Source organism: Ailuropoda melanoleuca, chromosome 7 (genome assembly GCF_002007445.2).
Source record: "Ailuropoda melanoleuca isolate Jingjing chromosome 7, ASM200744v2, whole genome shotgun sequence".
NCBI lineage: Eukaryota > Metazoa > Chordata > Mammalia > Carnivora > Ursidae > Ailuropoda > Ailuropoda melanoleuca.
Genome location: NC_048224.1, coordinates 83,144,073 through 83,165,488, shown reverse-complemented (window position 1 = coordinate 83,165,488; position 21,416 = coordinate 83,144,073). Strand labels below are relative to the sequence as shown.

The 21,416-nt window shown below is 36.7% G+C and overlaps 1 protein-coding gene across 4 annotated transcripts in view; it reads left to right on the top strand.

Moving 5' to 3' along the window:
* Positions 1–21,416, top strand: part of FNDC3A (fibronectin type III domain containing 3A) — a 174,853-nt gene that overhangs the window by 87,506 nt on the left and 65,931 nt on the right. For 3 of the 4 annotated variants that reach the window (XM_002919108.4, XM_034665161.1, XM_019799544.2), the window contains 2 exons: positions 8,727–8,803; positions 20,653–20,890. In XM_002919108.4, the coding sequence (XP_002919154.1) occupies positions 8,727–8,803; positions 20,653–20,890 (315 nt within the window). Of the gene's footprint in view, positions 1–4,334; positions 4,463–8,726; positions 8,804–20,652; positions 20,891–21,416 lie in introns of those variants that run through there. The other variant, XM_011224830.3, reaches the window with a different exon arrangement.

The window sequence follows — 21,416 nt, the reverse complement described above, 5'->3', positions numbered from 1 at the left end:
AAACCAGCCTCATTCCTTATTTATATTTTCTCTATTAATTTTCCCTTTTCTTCAGCTTGTCAATTATTTTGTTTTGGGTTTTGTTTAGTTATGTTATTTTGAGGGTTTTTTTTAGCTTTTGTTTTTGTTGCTATGTGTATCTCTTAAATCTCCTCAAGTTACTTTTGGAACAGGTTTGGCTATTAATTAATTCACTAACTGTTTTCCATATGGTATCCCTCACTTACTAGAAAATTTTAGAGTCTTCACGAGAGTTATGTATTTAGGTGCGTTTTCCTTTGTTATCATTATCCGTAACTAGCAGGTATTTGAGGTGTATTGTGTGCGGTCTTCCATCCAAATGTTTGGTGCTTTTCTATTTGTAGTTTATCTTCAAGCGAATTTTGGTATTATTATGCTGCAATTTTTCTCATTCATTTTATAATTTGTAGTATTTGTTATATCCTAAACAGGAGAGGCAGCATAATGTAGTGGTGAAGAACACGGATTTCAAAGCTAGACCACCCAATTCTTTTGACAGCTTACTAGCTGTGAGACCTTGAAAGTTAGAAAATGGAAATAATAGTTATCCTACTTTAGAGGGATATTATTCAGATTAAATGAGTTAATATCTGTAAAGCACTTAACACCAGTGCCTGGTACCCGATAAGTGTATATAAACAATGTCACCCAAGTGTCACCTAGTGCTTGTATTGACAGATCTACCTGAAAATCAGTAGTTCAAGAATGGTAACAGTTAACGTGTCAAAATGTTATCAGAAAGTCCAAACAATTGCTGTGACATGTCATGCTATTGATTTAAGAGAACCCTCTGCAAAATGTTTCAGACAGTGTTGTGAAAATAAAAAGCAGGTGCATTTTAAGTTTGCTAGAATTCTCATATAATCAGGTAAGAAAGGGAAAATGAAGACTATGCTCATCACTGCATAATGCGTTCTTGTAATTGTAGAGTTCTTGATGCATCCTTTCTCTTTGTTTATTCCTCTGGGAAAATTGTTTGATGAACATCGTTGAATTAACAAGGTCTTTAGGAAACATGAAATATGTCTATTTTACACTGTCCTTATTATAACTGAAGAATTCTTGAGGGTGTGGACCATATCACTAAACCTGGTCATTAGAACTCCATGGTAACTGTGAGGATATGAGGGTGGAGAGCTAAATCTTGTTAGAAGGGTTGAAAATAATGAATGCAACAGAAATAACCAGTAGAGCAAAGAGCTAGTAGAAGATGAAATAGAAATCAGATCAAGATTAGAAGTGGAGAGATAGCTTTGACCTAGTGAGGGAACAGTGATTTTTCTGAAGATAGAAGAAAGAAGTGAAAAACGTTTGTAAATAATATTGAAATAGTCGATTTCATGCTGACATATGTGATTGAGGTCAGATTGGGAAAGTCCTTAAAGGGTGGTAGGAGATCTTTGATAATCACTGTAGAAAACAGGATAGGCTATTAACCAGGGATAAATTCCTGAAAGGATTCCTGAGCAATGCTGATGGCTGACTTAAGGTTGGCGATAACTAAATTTACAAACATGACAGTCTGAGTGCCATTTGATTTCTACAGTTCAAACAGCATCACATGCCATAGAGAAATTGTTAATGAAAAGAAGGGTCAATCTTTGCAGCAAAATGCACTGTGTTCTTCTAAGAAATTGTGACGGCCACTCTAACCTTCAGCAACCACCATCCTGCTCAGTCAGGAGCCATCAACATCGAGGCAAGACCCTCCACGAGCAAAAAGATTATGACTCACTAAAAGTTCAGATGATGGTTAGCATTTCTTAGCAATAAAATATTTTTAAATTAAGGTACATCCATTTTTTTAAACATAATGCTACTGCACAGTTAAAAGACTACAGTGTAGTGCAGATCTAAGAGAAGTTAATTATCTGGTTAGAATTGGGGACTTTGTGGGGAGGGGATGTAAAAGGAAGACATCCATGGGAAAGGAAATCAGGCAATGAAGGCAGTGCAGGAGGAAAGGGAAATCATTATGAAAAAGAACAAATGTTGTAGAAGAGAAAATGGAGAGATGAAAGATAGATGTTGGTGGCCAGAGACTGCAACTTGAAAAGTCTGAGGTTTCAAAGATGAGATAGTGGAATTCTAAGTGATAAGTTCCAGAATGTGTCTTTGAACATGGGTTACTAAAAACAGAATGGAAGAGTTCAAGAAAGTTTGAGGGTAAGTTTTTTGTATATTGAAGTCATTGTGCTTATGGACAAGAGTGGGATAAAGGGGAAAAACCGTGAACTGGTACCAAAGTTCTCAATAAATGAGAACTGAGCACGACGGCAATGAAAAGGGGTAGAGGGTGATCTACTCATACAACATGATCTAAAGGAAAAAGAAACTTGAGCGTGAGACAGGAACCACTGTGGTAACGGGGAACAGCCTTGGGGTATCTGGAAACTGCCTCAGGAGAGAATGGGAAGCCTCTGCTCCCTGGGGCTGCTAGAAAAATTGTCCTGGAGGGAGCCAGATTTCACTTAAAGGAAATACATCAACAGATCTTCTGTGAAAAGGTTGAGGATATAAAGGAATTTATTTATAATGGGTGAAAAAGTTCTAGTGAGCAAATGGAAAGAATTGAAAAAGGAGATCATCAGTAAAAGAGTCAAGAAATGGAAACAAAGCTGTGTGAGAACATGAGGAAAAATGAGGAGGTGGGCTGCCGGGGCTTGCTTTTTCTTTAAGGACTGGAGATCAGAGGAATGGTTAGATTTGCTGAGAGGCTGAGTTCAGCATTTACAAGTAGATTCTGTTGAGACCTGGACACTCTTCACTCTCAGGCCTTGTTCTTCAGGAGCCTTGCCTTTCTGGAGGAACTTTGTAATTAACAATTACCCTTTGCCACTTTAGAGAATGGTCCTTTAGTATCTTATCTCCTCTGGGGTGTCTGACATGTATTTATTGAAACCTATTGCTCCAGGTTATATCTCTTGCTAGTTATTTTCCACATTCTTGGGAGAGTGGGGCTTTGAAGATGATTTACCTATTTTTAACTATAGCCTTATCATTAGATAATTCTGCCTTTGCCTCATTGTGCGCCCTTGGCAAGTTACTTAACTGCATGCATTCTGCTTCAATTTCCCTATCTCTAAATGATGCGTACTTCAGTTATCCTGAGGACTGAGTTAACACATGTAAATCACTCCGAATGGTGCCTGGGACATACTCTGCAATATATAATTATTATTTTTGAAAACACTGATTATTCACACTTTTATTTATAATAATAGCTATCATTTATTGAGTCGTGCCAACCAGTATACTCAGTACTTTAAATATATCTAATTTAATTCTCAGAACACTGTTGTGAGGTTGATTTTTTTAACCTTTTTACAGAAGGAAACCACCACAAAGAAGAGCAATAAATTGCCTTGCTAAAAAATGTTGAAGCTTTTATTAAATCTTTTGGTACCAAAATTTTTCTTTCCACTGTGCAACTTGTAAACAAATCACAGTCGTTATCATTACCTATCCATTTGTATTAGCTATTAATAAATTCCCTTAGCTTACATAGCACCATAAAGTAATGAAAAGACCTCCAGAAGTTCTTGCAGTCTTCTTCCCCTCACTTGTAACGCCTTTGGTCTCTTTCCTGGTCTCCAGGGGAGCTTGGGTAGAGTGCTCTGATCCTGAACTGTGGCCTGTCTATTAAGATTTCATGGACCCGAGCGAGAATGCCATCCACCAAGTATCTGTATTAATGTCCAGATTAAATCGTAAAATAAACATGCAACAACAACAAAACAAAATCAGAAATAAAGTTAAAAAAAAAACGCTTAAAGTGGTAGGCTTTATTAACTTGAGAGGCAAATGCCAGCCTGAAACATAAAACCCACGTTTGAGGAACACATTACATTGATCAAGCCAGTATTCTATAGACAGTTGTGCTGTGGGCATTCCCTTAATGTTTGAGCATAGGGAGTGGATTAGGTTACTGAAGGACATATCAGAGCGAATCCTCTAAATTAATAAACGTTATATATATCTTAAACTTTATAAATGAAAGTAGCAGATTGGATAATAGAAACTGAATTACAAGGTAACGTCTATGATGTTAGAAAGGAGGGAAATGAAAACAAAAAACGGTTTTATATCAAGTATGTATTTCTTTACGTGTAATTTGATGAGCTTTTGGGTTACTTCACGAGGAAGTCTGAAAGATCGCAAAATTCAAGGCAGCAGCAGTAGAAACCATTTAATCATTTACTATATCCCAAAAGCGGGCGGCGGGAATGTTTGCTTTTTTACCCCCTTCCTTTTCAGCGGGTCGCTGCAAGTCACGTGATAGGTATCACGTGACTCGGTCAAAGGATCTTTTCCTCTCACTGCTTTGCAAAAAAAAAAAAAAAAAAGCGGAACCGTTCTCCAATTAAAGCTGTTAACGTGTACTACGCTGTTTCCTTGTTGGATTTTGTTTTCTGCTGCTACTGTAAAAACAAAATGAGTGGTAAGATTTGCTGACTGTTTTTGAACATTCTTTTATTTTAAAACATAGAAAGCATTGTATTAATCTAAAGTCATGCCGTGTGTGCTTTTTCAGTAGATGCCAAATCTGTCGCAGTAAAAATATTTTAAATTGTGGCCATGTAGTTATAAAAAGATTAGACTCTATTTGGAGATGGGCTGATTTTATATTCCATAGAGTATTCCTTTCCAGCGCCTTTATTTTACTACGTTTTTCTGTTTACCACTAAAATCTGAATATTGGCATCAGATTATTTGGAAGCCATTGTGAAAGCTTATAAAGAGAATGTGTAGCACGTCAGCAGCCCGTTGCATTTTAAGAATTTTAAACTGAAATTTGTAGTTTCGTCAAAAAAAAAAAAACCCAAAAACCTCTTAAATGTGAATGTATGCTAATAAAAAAATAAGGAATTTAATTTACAGTAGATGAAATATTGTCTTTATTAAGTTATTGATGGCACTTTTTAAGGAATGGAGGTGAGGGGGCTTCTCAAATTTCTTAAGACAATTGGTGAATAAGGATTGTTTGCTCTTCTGCAAGGTTTTAGAATAGGAAATATGCCCTTAAAAATTATTTTAATAGCTTTTGTTTGGGGGTAGATTTTGCTTAGATCATGTAGATTATTAAGGAGCTGTTGGGTGTATCTACACTTGTTCAGATACAGCTACTCTTGTGCCAGATGTACATTTAATGGTGCAATCTGTAACAGATTTGCCTTCTTTACTGGGACAGAATACTCCCCCCTTCACTGCATTTACAGGGTTTGTAGTTATCTTTTAGTATTTTCAATATTTTATTTCAACAATAAAAGTATTGGTGAAATAAGGGGGTAGACGAACATTTTCATCATAAGCATGCAAGGTTTTAGGGGTTTGCTGCTGTAGACAGAAAGAGGAACTGAAGTGCCGTAAGTATTGTAGTTCTAAATTGTTATTTACTATGTTTCTATAATGGGACTTCTATGTGTTCAGTGTTGGATGTTATTTTACACCAGTATTTTAGGTATTAAATATGGTATCCATGAATTGTCTTTTAAAAAAAATTAACCATGTACCATTTCTGCCTCGGGATAAGAAAATTTACTTGCTAGAGTGAAATAATTACTTCCTAGAGAAATGAGTTAATAATTATTCCTGGACAGCAACTAGTAATGTATTTACTGCTGGTTTATTTTAAGTTGGGTTTGTTCTGTTTTCAGTATCACACTTAAATATAATTAAAGAATACAGTAGAATTTTGTTCTAAAATATAAACCATAAAGCAGCTTTCAAAGTATATGGTTTGAATTGTAATTATGTAGTATTTATGTATTTATATTTTTAGTAAAAGGAGGGCAGTCCAAAGCAGCTGTGTAGTTTTGCATTTTTAAATATAATCAGCAATAACTTATTTTTTACTCTGGTGGCTGAAAAGCAACAAAAGCCTATTCTCATGACTTGATGTAAGAATTAAATTTGACAACATGTGAAAGGAATCACAGTCCCTGGCACATTTAGTAGAAGCTCAAAAAATATTAATTTCCTTTACTAAGATTACAAATAGGATTTTCGATGAAATCTCTTTCTGGTTCCCAGCTAAAGTTCACATATTATGAATAATATCTGAGCGAGTTTCAGGATTCATAAAGCTTTCTTTTTTTTTTTTTTTAAGATTTTATTTATTTGGCAGACAGAGCACACAAGCAGGGTGAGTGGCAGGCAGAGGGAGAGGGAGAAGCAGGCTCCCTGCAGAGCAGGGGGAGCCCTATGTGGGACTCGATCCCAGAACCCCAGAATCATGACCTGAGCTGAAAGCAGTCGTTTAACCAACTGAGCCACCCAGGCACCCATAAACCAGGATTTTCTTAAAACTGTTTCCATTTTTTCTTGAGTCCAGCATAGAGAAGTTAAAAGGTAAGTTTTGGATAAGTCCTTTCTTGCCTAGAGGTATAAAGCACCTGACAAGTTTTATTTTGTAAATTAATAGGTTAATGTTGGCTTAAATGTAGGAAAATTTTGTTCTTGCTTTCTCTCTTGTTTTTTAAAGATAATGAAGGCTTTAATTTTCCTTAGAAGCTTTGGAGCCTCAAATTACATCAGTTGCCAGTAATGCATAGTATTTTAATGTTTACTAAATATGTTGTAAAGCTATATCCTTAAATGAAACTGCTTGGTTTTGAATCCTTTTTCTACCACTAGGGCAGACGTAACCTCTCTGCCTTAATTTCCACGTGTGGAAAATGGGAATAATAATAATAATAGTTACCTACTTGTAGAATGATTCTGAGGAGAAAAAAGAACACAAAAGTCCTAGCATATAGTAAGTTAGTATTAGCTGTATATAATTAGCTATTTTAAGAAAATATTCCAAACAACTTCATGTATTTGGTGGGCTTGTTTAGGACGGAAAGACTATTTTGTTGAAAAGTTATTTTTAGGGGTGCCTGGGTGGCCCAGTTGGTTAAGCGTTTGCCTTCATTCAGCTCAGGTCATGATCCCAGGGTCCTGGGATCGAATCCTACATCAGGCTTCCTGCTTAGTGAGGAGTCTGCTTCTCTTCCCCCTCCCCTGCTCATGCTCACACTCTCTCTGTGAAATAAATGAATTAAATCTTTTTTAAAAAAGAAAATAATTTTTATAGTCATATATAGCATAATTTGGTAGTCTGACCCCGCACAGACACACACACACACAAGCTCCTTACTTCCTCATACCCACTTGAGTCTTTAATCTCTTCTCTCTCCCCCCCATCTCTTCTTTCTTTCCTCTCTCCTTCCACTTTTCTCTTCCCTCCCCTTCTCTTCCTCTGTTCCAGCCCTCTTCACTCCCTCTTCCCTTCTCTTTCTCCAGTTATCTCTCCTCCTTTCTTGCCTGCATTTTTCCTTCTCTTATCCTTCTCTTTTCTTCCCTCCCTTCTTCTGTTACCACTGTTTAGCGTATACTCCTGAACCCACCTTTTCCTACATTCTCTTTTCTCTTTCCTTCCGTCTCACCGTCTTTCCCCTCCCCCTACCACCAACCACTTTGTTGCTTGCTTGTCACTCCTTTCCTTCCCTGAAAGGAGAGTGGCTGTACTCTGGATTTGTTCTAACCTCCAGGCTCTTCATTCTGTTTTCCTGAAGTATGTATAATGTTACCAGTGAATTTTTCTGCTCTATGATTAAGCTTTTCCTCTTTCTTTTCTTTTATAACTGATATCCATTGTATGTACTCTGCAGGTTGAAATTCTGCATATAAAAAGAACTCTTCCCCCATTACATTCTTCGTAAACTCTTGGGTGCATTTATTCCTAAGAAATGAGTGAGGCTCCTTGAGAAGGTTTAATTTCAAGTTATTAAAAACTAATGGGTGAGGGGACAGTGCAGTCTAAAGTTACAAGGAAAAAGGGATCTGAAGGTGAGATGCTTTTTTTAAAAGGTTACATAAAGCAAGTAAGATTTTAGTTACTAGAAAAAATAAAACACACCTTGCCAAAATACCTATTTTATCCCACAAACGTTACGAGAGAAGATAAATGAGATAATATTTATGAAAGTTATCCAGAAAGGATAACAGTAAAAATGAAAGAAAATGTAGAATAAGATAAGCTGAATTTTCCTTTTTTTTTCCGGAACTTTTCGGTGTAAGAAACAAAAATTGTTCCTTGGCTAAATATGCATATATAATATTTTTCTAACTTTGTTTTCAAGCCCCTACAAACATGACTTACATATTACACAAGAAGCTTTGAATGCTAACAAAGCAAGTCCCAAATTTCTAACTCTTCTTTCTCTTTTTGCTCTTCCCTCTTGATTTTTTTTTTCCTATTGCTTTTCAGAATTTTGCCTTTTGTATCTTTCGTTGATTTTATATGCAAAGTTTAGGTTGATTTTCCTCTAGGTCAGTGTTTCTTAATTTGCATAATCATAAGATTCACCAGATATATTTGTAAAATAAATATACTGACTCAAGACCCCACTGTAAGCATAGTAAAGAATCTCTAGGGGAGCCTGGAAATGTGTGTTTTAAAAAGCTCCCCAGGTGACTATTATGACCATTATACAGGTTAAAAAAACACAACTGCAGGTAAAGAATAATCAGTGCACTTTACAAGATAAATTTTTGTTCTATAGCAGATGAATCATCTGAATTTCTTTTCATAGTACGATAGTTACTGTTAATTTAAGCATTTAGTTTAGATGAAGTATTCAGAGTGGAATTCAAGTTGTTTTCAACTTTAGCTTGCTAAGTAATCCTCGATTAACACATCATTTCTGTGATCCGTTCAGGTCCTGCTCAGGTTCCAATGATGTCCCCAAATGGTTCTGTGCCTCCTATTTATGTGCCTCCTGGATACGCCCCACAGGTATGTGTTTGTGTTATTTTTCTCTTTATATAGTAGGGATTATAATATTACTGTTTAATTCAGATAAAAATACCATTTCAGTTACTGAAGCTTACCCAGTACAGTATACCTTTGGTATCTATTTCACGTATTCTAGTACAGTTAGTGTATTTGGAAAGGAGGAACAATTAAACTGACAGCATTATCACTTGGTCTTGGCTTTGGGTATTGAATTATTATAGAAAATTAATTCTAGAGCTTTATTTCCGAGTATGTGAATAATGTAAGTAATGTCTTAAGGCTTAAGTGCCTATGCTAACATTTTTTTAAATTAATCATTTGCCTGGAAGTAACCCTAGACAGTATTCCATCCGTATTCATAAAATGTCTCACAAACACCCATAATAATTATATGGCATATTGTGGTACATAGAAGAAAATATAGATCTGTAGACCTCCAGCCCTAAGGGCTAAGGGAATCAGTATCATCATACACCTATAATCCTTTCCTATGCACCACTTGGGAAGCCTTAACTTAATAAAATACAGATGGGGTGCCTGGGTGGCTCAGTCGTTAAGCATCTGCCTTTGGCTCAGGGCGTGATCCCAGCGTTATGGGATCGAGCCCCACATCAGGCTCCTCTGCTATGAGCCCTGCTTCTTCCTCTCCCATTCCCCCTGCTTGTGTTCCCTCTCTCACTGGCTGTCTCTGTCTCTGTCAAATAAATAAATAAAATCTAAGAGAGAGAGAGAGAGAGAGAGAGAAAGAAAGAAAAAGAAAGAAAGAAAGAAAGAAAGAAAAAAAAAGAAAGGAAAGAATAAAATACAGCTAACTTATTTGCACAGGCAAACTGAATTAAACTATAAGGTCTCAGGTGTTCAGTGTCTTTGCTCCTGAGATTCTGTGTAGTCTGCACTCATTGCCTCAGATCCTTTTTAGAAATAATTTAATTTCTTCTTTTAGCACTGAAATTACACTTGAAATTTTCTTCAGGTCCCCTCTTACTTCCTCCCTGATTGTGTCAGAATATTGATGAGATATTGTGATAGATTCAGTGCCCATACTGTGAAGCCCACCGCTATGAATGACAGCAAAAGAAGAGGAGAATAGAAGTCGTATGAGAATTAGAGTCAGAAAAGCTGGATCCATATCTTATTTCAGGCCCTTGCTGGCTGCATGGCCTTGGATAAATCAACTTCCTTAAGTCTCTGTGTCCTAACCATAAGATGGGATGATAACATGTAAGATAACATTTGAAAGTATTTGTAAGCTTTTCAGAAGCTATCTCTATTTTTGTTTGATATGTAGACAGTCTGCATTCTGTGTTAACCCCCAAATCTGCTCTCTGATATGGACCAAACTCAAAGGCCTTTTTTCCAGCCTTATCCTTTTTGTGACCCCCCTAAACGTTTGACACCGCTGATATGGTTTACCCCAAATTTCCTTGACATAATGCTGTCCTAATTCTTTATACTTTTCTTGGTTGCTCTTTCTCAGACCTTTCTCCAGTTGCATAAAGACCATTTCTGGTCTCTTCTCTAGTGTAGTGTAGTTCAGTTCAGCAAATACGTGCTGAATGCACCATGTACTAAGCTCTGTATTTGGTGCTACTGACAATTTATTTCAGTGCAACTAAAGAGTATCCAGCTGGTCTCACATCTAATAGTACCTTTCATTTTTATGGCAAATTCCTCCCCTTCTCATTTCATTCAATCATGACCTTCTGAAAGTAGCTTTCCTTGAATGTTTCCAGGTGCCTCTCCTTTGGGTTCTCATGGCACACTTTGTATATCCTTCTTTTAATGAATTTCCACACCATTTAATAATTTTTCTCTCCTGAGAAGATTATGAACTCTTATAGTTCCTGTACTCCGCAGTATTCAACAAATACGTATTGAGTGCTCATATATGTCAGGCAGTCTTCTAGGTGATTGTGATATATCTGTGAATAAAAGGCAAAGACATCTGTCTCTCTGTAGTTAACATTCTTGAGAGAAGAAAACAATAAGCATATAATACGTGGATAAATTTTGTAGTGTTAGGTGATAAGCAATGGGGGTGTGGAAAAGGAAAGAAAATAGACCTTGGTTAAAATAGGGTAGTCAAGATAGGCCTCATTGGAAAAGCGAAATTTGAACCCAGTCTTAAAGGCCAAGTAGGAGTCTATGTTGCTTAATTTCAGTATTGTTGTGTCTCAGGAAATAGACCTGAGGAGGTGGAGACTGATGGGGGAATAACCATTTGATAGAGCAGTCAGAACACACACTACACTTACTAGTTAAGTCTGCCATCATATATGGGTGCAGTTCATGGCACCCAAAACAATACAGTAATAACATCACAGATCACCTTGACAAATATAATAATAATGAAAATGTTTGTGGGATGCCTGGCAGGGTCAGTTGGTAGAACATGGGATTCAATCTCAGGGTCGTGAGTCCAAGCCCCACTTTGGGTTTGGAATCTACTTAAAAAAAAAAAAAAAAGAAAAGAAAAGAAAGAAAGAAAGTGTTTGAAATATTGTGAGGATTACCAAAATATGACAGAAACACCAAATGAGCAAATGCTTTTGGAAAAATGTCACCAATAGACTTGCTCAACACAAAGTTGCCACAAACTTTCAACAGTATTTGCAAAGCTCAATAAAGCAAAGCACAGTAAAACAAGGTATGCCTGTGTTCACATGCTCACTTGATGTTTTTCTTTCTCTGTGGTTTTGTTAATGCTGTTATCTGGGGAATGTTACTCATTTGCTTATTTCTGCCTTTTAAAAATTTACCCATCCTTGAGGACCTAGATCAAGTTATTTGTACCATCTCTGGGTTATATATTACATGCCACCTAGTATTATTGTAATTGTGGAATTTTATGGGATTTTAAGTTCCTTGATGATTGTAGCTGCCTTTTAGTTATTTTTATTTTGTGGTAACTCAAATACAGTAGATATTTCCTAAATATTTGTCAAATAAGTGAATGAACTTTAACAGTAATCTTACTGGAAGGATTATGTGAGGCTAGTGGGCTACTGTTACCTACTTTAATTTAAGAATAAGACTGTCTCCAGGAAATGTATCATTTTCAAATACACAGGAGTAATCAAGAGACAAAAATCTATACTCTCATCATTATTAAAATAATTGTAATACCCACTATGTAAGACTGGATTCTAGCATTTTGACATCACTGTCGAAATAGCCCCCCATTTCCTAGCATACACAATTTTTAATGTTAGAAAATACTTAAGAATCAGGTTCTGGGCATAGCTAAGCACTTAATATTATCGTCCAAAACTTGACACATAAGGAAACATAATTATCTTAGCAAATCTAGAAGCTGGGAGTTGAGCCAAATGTTAAGACACATAGATGGTATAATAAAGTAAAGGTTGTATTTGGCTCAGCAGGCACCAAATAGCACAGATACTAAATGCATGAATAGCTATCATCTATGGTCTTCTTTTAGACTTTTATGTACTTATCTCCCCTTGTGGCAACGGGTTTCCTCACCTCTATCCCTTGCCATATGTATTTGTATCTTTCAGTGAAAGGCAGTGATCTAAGCGGGGAGAGAGGGAGGTTACATAGTATTTTTGCCATATTATGTAATAAAGTACATCCTAATAGGACTCAGCAAATTTATGCATCCTAAAAAGTTAGGTCAGGCAAGCAAGGGTGGCAGAAATAAAAATCCAGTGTTGGGACTGTTCAGCTCTATCACTGAGGAAATAGTATTATGTACCTAGAGCACATTGGGGCAGAAAAGTGAAAGTCCCAAAGATAGATAGATCTTAATTTAAGATTCAGATCAAGATTTAATGCAAGTAATTTCAGGAGAAACATGGGAAGAAATCACGCTTTACCTAGGATATATCAACCTTCAAATTTGTAATGTTTATTTTTTTTGAAGATTTTATTTATTTGTCAGAGAGAGCACAAGCAGAGGGAGAGGGAGAAGAAGCAGGCTCTGCGCTGAACAGGGAGCCCGATACGGGGCTCGATCCCAGGACCCTGAGCCAAAGGCAGACTCTTAACTGACTGAGCCACCAAGGTGCCCCCAAATTTGTAATGTTTATACCAATGGCATGTCCCTATTAAGTTTAGAAGCACTTCAGCTATTAACTCATCATTAACTCATACATATATTTTAACTTCATTTTTAAGAGAAACAGACAAGGAGAGGATATCAGTAACTTTAGGAGTAATTGTTTCTGTTTTTCTTATTTGAGATTTGTAAAATCCAAACCCTCTGTTAATATTGAATTTGCTACTATTGTAGTTCCTTTGCATTCTTATTCAAGAGTTCTGCAGTATTTTTTTTTATAATATTTGTACTTTATTGCTCTGTACATTCTACTCAAAAATAACGGGAATCTGGATTATTTTATTCTGTTGACCTTAAGTTTTGAAGAGAAGGTTGCTGTTACAAAGATGTAAAATGCCCTTGCCATCAAAAGGGTAGAGACCTAAGGACAATCCCCCCACCTTTACCACTAGTGAACAAAAACAGCTCTTAAAATAGACTTAATTTTTTAGTTACATAGCTTTTATTGTTGGATCAGAAAATGAATCATCATTTTTAGAAATCCTTATATTTCAATAAGCAATTTTTTATTAACCATGAAACTCTTATTGTCTAATATGATAGAGACCTAAAGCTAGTTTGAATGATATGCAGAAAGAAAAACTGTTCATTAGATGCTTAAACATAAAGGAACATTAATTTTGCGACAGGCCAGTGGAAAATATATTTAGTGGTAAAGAGCAAATATAGTTGTGTATTTTATATAATATAGTTGTATATTTTTCTAATCATGATTATGTAGAAAATGTGGAAAGGGTAAGAAAAGGGTAGGAAGAAAATTGCATTGAATGTTTGTAACCTATACTCTCTGTAAACATATAGTATATTGCCCTGTAGCCTTCTTTTTTTTTTTTTAAAGATTTTATTTATTTATTCGACAGAGATAGAGACAGCCAGCGAGAGAGGGAACACAAGCAGGGGGAGTGGGAGAGGAAGAAGCAGGCTCATAGCAGAGGAGCCTGATGTGGGGCTCGATCCCAGAACGCTGGGATCACGCCCTGAGCCGAAGGCAGATGCTTAACCGCTATGCCACCCAGGCGCCCCTGCCCTGGAGCCTTTTAACTACAAAATTACAAACATAATTTTAGACATGACCTTAGTGAGCTTTATTTTTGTAATTTAATAAGAAAGGAGGTTTGTGAGAGATTGATGTGCTTCAATAGAACCAGGAATATGTGCCAACTGAACTAAGATATCAAATGGGAAAACAAAACCTGTAAAACACAAAAAAACAAATGGCAATAGGAGTAGAAAGAATTTAATTTACTGGCAAATAATACTAACTTATAGTCCCTAAGAGCATTGCAGCAGAGAATAATACTTCATATTTTAGTGATGAAATTAATGATTTATCAAGAAAAGATTATAGACTACCTGAATGGGACACCTAAAAAGCAGCATCAGAAGTTCTCTCGTTCTGCCTCTCTTTAATGGCTCCCCTGTTTTTTTATGGAATGTGGGTTGTTATGGTGATGAGAGGGTACCTACCAGGAAGGGGATTGTAGATCTCATAATGTGGGGGAAGGGAGCTATATCATCCTCAGGAAAAGTCTGAGATTACTCCTTTGAGCTGGACTTGGTGTTTCACTGTGCTTTTATGTCAGCACACAGCAATGAGGTCAGTACTTTTTTCAAAGATTCTACATACCCGTCTGATCTGTCTTCTCTGTCAAATGTTTTTGCAGCAGTAATGCTGCCAAAAAACATGGGCAGCATTATTTGTGTGTATGTACAGTTACATATATAAAACAAATGTCTGTTGAATGAGTGGCCAGAAATAATATATTATTATTTAGTAGCTTAAAGTGGGAATAGTTTTGGGTTCAGGGTGAGGCCATCGAAGTAGGTTGCTGAAAGTTAGGCAGAAGCAAAGGTTGTAAGAATTCTAATGGCATGGTGTTGTTAAGGGGGGGTGGATATAATGTGGCGTTCTAGTAGCACTAATGGAATACATTTCTTTCTGGTCATATCATTGATTCAGCAATTTTCTTTGAGCATGTGCCCAGTGCTAGGAGTTGTTCCAGGAGTTGGGAAGAAAATGATAAGCAGAACAGATCTGTCTGTTCTGGTGTATATTCTGGTGAAGAACACACACACAGGATAGAAAATGTAAACACAAACCCCTTTTTCTATAGCCCCTTTTAATTATGTCTGTTGTCAATAAAGGAAAAAACAGGGCTTTGCCTATTAGAAATTGTGTGGCAATTGTAGTTAGGTAGTCAGACCTATGCTTATAGCCCTATTTAATTCTATTTTAACTGTCTAATCTTTGTTTTAATTTTTTTTAACATAGCCTAATTTGGATTATATTTTGTCATNTATAGCCCCTTTTAATTATGTCTGTTGTCAATAAAGGAAAAAACAGGGCTTTGCCTATTAGAAATTGTGTGGCAATTGTAGTTAGGTAGTCAGACCTATGCTTATAGCCCTATTTAATTCTATTTTAACTGTCTAATCTTTGTTTTAATTTTTTTAACATAGCCTAATTTGGATTATATTTTGTCATTTTTTCTTTTCACAATTTACTGATTTTATTTAATCATCACCATTGGTGTACCCTGTTAGTATAAAATTCATTGTCTCCATGGTTGGCCATTTGTCAGCAACTGGACTTAGTGGATAGTTTTGAGGCCCCCAGTAACTTCAGGAGTTACTTGAAGTGGTACAGTTCTCCATACTTTCTTGGTCCTGGTCTGCTCTTTTTTTCTGTTTCCTAGCTTTCTTTTTTTTAATTGTGATAAAATATACGTAACAAAAAAATTATCTTTGTAACTTCAGATGTACAGTTCAGTGGCACTGAGTATATTCACTGTTGCACTACCTTCACTATCATCCATTTACAGAACTCTTCATTTTGCAAAACTGAAACTCTGTACCTAATAAACAATAATTTCTCATTCTTCCTTCCCCCAGCTTATCTTTGTATTTTAAATGTTCTTTTTCAGTAGAAAAATTTCATAATTTCATAAGTAATTTAGCTGTTTCTTTTCAACCAGTGAGATCTTGCTTGTGTTGTGACATTTAAAAAGACACTAGAGAACAAGTACCTGTGGGTTCTATGCCCACAAAGTGGATAAGACATGGAATTAAGGCCAGAGTGCAAGAGTTTAAATGCTAGCTCCTCCACGTACTGCCTATGTGACCTTATTGAGTTACTTAACATCTGTATGCCTCAGTTTCCCCGTCTGAAAAATGGAGATAATAATGCTACCTATTTGTAATATTGTTATGAGGATTAAATAGTTAATACATGTCCCTTGAGGAACTTACAGTTAAGTTATAGGGTAAGACATATGCATTTGGAAAGTTAACAAATACTGCAGTGTTAGAAATGCCTAACAAGTGATACCGAATAAATGTAATAGAAATGATAGGAAGGAGAGGTCATTAAGATTGTGGTCCCCAGAATAGGGTTCATGGAAAGAAATCAAAAGAAACCTTCCCCAGGCCCCTGGCCCCCGCATCTCTAGCAGCATCTGGGGTTACATGCTCTGCTGTCTCATGGCAGCTCACACACTCTTCCTTTTCATCTAAAATGGAAACAGATTTTCCTGCTTCTGTCTAGACCCAGTGCCACCAGTGGAGTCTTGGATTCTGTTCCCTTTTGCCTGCATTTTTTTCTCTGTCTTCCACATCATCAATTTCTTACTGTCTGATGGGTCATTCTTATTATTGTATGAGCATGTTGTAATTGCTCTCACTAAAAACAACAAATTTTTTAGTTTCTTGACTCCACTACTACCAGCCACCACCTAATTTCCGTATTCCCCTCTGCAGGAATACTTCCCAAAATTGGGCTAGAATTAGCTCTCTAATTCTGCTCCCCACTTTTTCCTCTCTTAAATCCATTCTAATCAGGGTTTGCCCCTATGATTAACCAAAACTGTTCTCAAAGTCTCAGTGACTTCCACATTGCTAAATCCAATGGTCAATTCTTAGTCTTCATCTTATTTGACCTTTCAGCAGCATTTGACAAAGTTGATCCTTCCTTCTTGATACACTTCACCAAACTTCCAGACTCTACACGCTTAGTCTTCTTTCTGCCTTACTTGGTTGTCCTTTTCCAGTCTTTTCAGAACTTCAGACTAGTATATCTAACTGCCTACTCAACGTTTCCACTTAGATGTCTTATAGACTTAACCAAATTCACATGTCCAAAACCTGAAACTCCCCCCAAAATAGCTTACTCTTTCCCTGCAAAATAACTTACTCTGCCTTATAGGCTTCCCCTTCAGAGTTGATGGAACACCATCCTTCTATAACTTCTTTTTCTCACTTCTCCAGTGGCATCATCAGCTAATCTTGTTGTTCTGCCTTTAAATATATGCAGAATGTGGACCTCTTTTTACCACCCTGGTCTAAGCCACCACCATTTCTTGCCTAGATACTGCAATAAACTGGTTTTCCTGGTGGTTTTTTTCCCCCTTGTCCTGCAGTGTATTCTCAACTCAGCAGCCAGAGTAATCCTATTAAATATAAGGTGGTATCAGGATTTCTTAACCTTAGCACTACGTACATTTTAGGCCCAGTAATTTTTGTTGTAGGGAATTGTCCTCGGTGTTATAGAGTATTTAGCAGCATCCCTGACCTCTGTACCCACTAGATGCTGGTAGTACCCACCCCCAGTTGTAACAACCAAAAATATTTCTAGATACTGCCAAATGTCTGATAGGGGGCAAAATCACCTCTGGCTGGGCACCAGTGACTTATATCACTTTTCTGCCCAAAACTCTGTGATGGTTCCCCCTTTCACTAACGTAAATGCTCAAGTCCTGGTGCTTATTAATAGCACATATGGTCCTACCTGACCTGGCCACTCCCTTTATCTCTTTGACCTTATCTGCTCTTAGCCTTCTTCCTTATGCTGAACCAGGCACACTGACTTCCATCTAAAACTACTTCTATCTGTTAGGGGCTTTGTTCTGTTTTCTCTACCCAGAACCCTCTTCTGGATTTTTACATGGCTAATTCATTCAGTTACTTCAAGTCTGCTCAAATTTCATTTTGCCAATAAGGCCTATCCTGGTCACACTATTTTATACTGCAGCCTGTCCCACTCCCACAATACTTCTGATCCCCCTTACCTGTGTTTTCCCCCCATGGTACTACCTTGCAACATGCTAAATAAGTTACTCTTGTTTTTGTGTTCATCACCGCTATTAGTATGTGTGCCCCACAAAGACATCACTAACATTTTTTTCGCCTAAATTACCAGTGTTTCTGTCATTTTTTAAATGAGCGGAAAAGGTAAAGTTAGAGCTAGATATGGAAGGATAGATGGGATTTGAATAGTTGTAGATTAAGGGAAGGCAGAGTGAAAAGAAAGATGTCATAAACAAAAGTCCAAGATACGGAAATGTATAGGTCTGTATGAAGATAGCTTTTTAGTATACCAATCTGGCTGGAGTTAAGGGTTCAGGATTTGGTGTAGGAAAAAAATACATGTAGGAAGATAGGTTGGAACAAGACTGAAGGCCAGGTCAGAGAGGATGGACTATAATCCTATCAGAAATGGGAGTCATTTAAGATTTGTGAGTTGGAGAGTTGATAAAGGTGAAGGTAGTATATTGTGACAGACACTGTGGTTTGGCTTACTAAAAATCTATTCCAAATTCCTTCTAATGTCCCTTTCTGTGGGTTAGAGGCTGAAAAGCTGTAAATAGTTTCCAGATTCTCTCCAGCTAGGGCTCCAAATATTTCATTTCTGCCAATTATATGCACTTGTCTGAGTCTTGAATTCAGAACTGAGTTAAATGGCAAGAAAGGCAGGATATGAGGCATTTATTTTGCTGGAAGCAAGGCCTTATAGTTCTAGAGCTAGTATATAGAAAACTGAATTCATTTAGTCTTCTAGTACAGACAAGTTATCTCATACTCCAACAGGTAAGGATAGTTTAATACGGTGTTTAATAGTAACTATAATCTTTCTAAAGCAGTAATCATTTATTCGTACTTTAGGCTTATCTGTACCTAAATGAGTGTGTTTTCTAACATACCTACCAAGCATGTATATGTTTATATACAAAATTTGCTATTCCATTTTTTTTAAGTTTATTTATTTATGTAACCTCTGTCCCCAGCATGGGGCCTGAATGCACAACCCAGATCAGGAGTTGCATGTTTTTCCAACTGAGCCAGACAGGCATCCCCCAAATTTGCTGTTCTTGAGAATAGTAAAACTTCCTGAAAGCAGCAGGATTTGCCTTTAAGTTAGCACTTTACATTTTAATAATGTTCTTTTTCCTTAAGAGAAAGGTATTACTAGCCATTTGTTATACCTTGATAGTAATCTTTTAAGTCTAAAAGGTTAGGAGCCTATTTTAGTAGAGGGATTCCTAATTTAGAGATAAAATGTTATATGCTGTTGGTTTTTCCTGTATGTCCTTGCAGCTCCAGTGAGGTTCAAAGGGAATAAATCTGTCATTTTAAGAATTCCTTTCCTGCAGTGTAACCCCTATTTAAAAATGTATAATTTCTAGGATTAGGGTTCAGTTTAGGGCTAGAATAATCATTAGGGTTCGGAACCATGTGAGGGTATGTGTCTATTATCCTGCAGTCCAGAGACGTCTCCAGAGGGATAATTTTAGGGTTAGGGTTAGGCACATACCCTCACACTGTCCCTAACCGTAACCATTATTCTATCCCTAAACTGAACCCTAATCCTAGATCTTAGGGACAAAAAGATTTGGTATATGTATGCAATGGAATATTAGTCATAAAAATGAATGAAATCTTGCCATTTGCAATGGCATGGATGGAGCTAGAGAGTATTACGCTAAGTGAAATAAGTCAGAGAGAGACAAAAGCTATATGACTTCACTCATGTGGAATTTAAGAAACAAAACAAACGAGCGAATGGAAAAAAGGAACAGAGAGGCAAACCAAGAAACAGACACTTAATTATAGAGAATACACTGATGGTTACTGGGCGGGGTGGGGGGGGAAGATGGGTTAAATAGATGGTGGGGATTAGGAGTACACGTGTTGTAATGAGCACCGGTTGTTGTATGGAAGTGTTGAATCACTATATTTTACACCAGAATCTAATATTATACTGTATGTTAACCAACTGGAATTAAAAACTTTTAAAAATGTGTAATTTCTAAAACTGAAAGCCACAGACACTTTTCTTAACTGGGAATTAATATATTAGGTGTTTGTCTCCCTTGAAAAGATCTTCAGCTGTTAAAATTATCCTGGTCATGTTCATAAGAATTTGTACCTAAATGCAATATATGGTTGATCTTAGGAATCCAGTTTTTTCCCCATTTCTACCTCCCAGTTTGTGTTCTTTCTACAGTTTATTTCCTCCCATCCCCATCCATAATATGGAAAAGGAAATTAATTCTTGACCCTATTGTGTTAATTTTTTAAGATTTTATTTATTTATTTGAGAGACAGCAAGAGGAAGGCATCCGCTTAACTGACTGAGCCACCCAGGCAGCCCCTGTGTTTAAACCAAAAATTCTTTTGAGTCTCCCTTCATTTTTAATGCATCAGTAAATGCACATAACACAAAGAAAATAAATACCTAATATTGTGGCCCATTGTTTATATTATTATTTAGCTAATCTCATCATTGATATAAGATTTATATGGCATTATATAACAAAAACTACTTCGTATATTTCAATACTAATTCATATGTATTTAGTGTATTTAATAAATTCTTTTTATATTCTGTAAAATTTCTTAATTAACCTCTAATGGTATTAAAATTCTTACTCTGACAGATATCAAAGGAATTGCTTACATCTTATGGAAGAAATGTTTAATGTTCATTTTGTAGGTTATTGAAGACAATGGTGTTCGAAGAGTTGTTGTGGTTCCTCAGGCACCAGAGTTTCATCCAGGCAGTCACACAGTCATACACCGTTCCCCACATCCTCCTCTGCCTGGTTTCATTCCTGTCCCAACCATGATGCCCCCTCCACCACGCCATATGTACTCACCAGTGACTGGAGCTGGAGACATGGCAACACAGTATTTGCCACAGTATCAATCTTCACAAGTATATGGAGATGTAGGTAAGACATCTAAAATTATTCCTGTCTTATGGTGTTAGTTCTTCTTTACTTGGATATAATAGATGCTTTCCTCCTATTTTATAAAAAAAATGACCAAACAATAATAATATCACAATCAGGTTTTCTTACCAAGCACTGTGTTTAAGTATTTCATCCTCATATTTAGAGGGAAAATAAGTTACATCGTGCAGCAATATTTAGTGGGGATGTGTTCAGACAAGAGCTTTTCTTCTTTGTTCTGCCATCTAGACTCTGAGGAAAATTTTCAGCCAGGAATAATCATACTGTTGTTAAATCCTTAAGGTTGTGATGCCACTTAACCAAAGTTGCTAGATCCTGTAAAGGACTGGGGAGGGAGGCACGGGAGGAAACAAGACATAACCTTGGTGCCCAGGGAGTTAATAAATTGTTGGAAAGAATAGACAGCCACACACACACACACACACACACACACAGACACACACACACAAATAGTAGTTTTGCTCTTTCCTGTGTATTTAAATACCATCTGTATGCTGACAGCTCT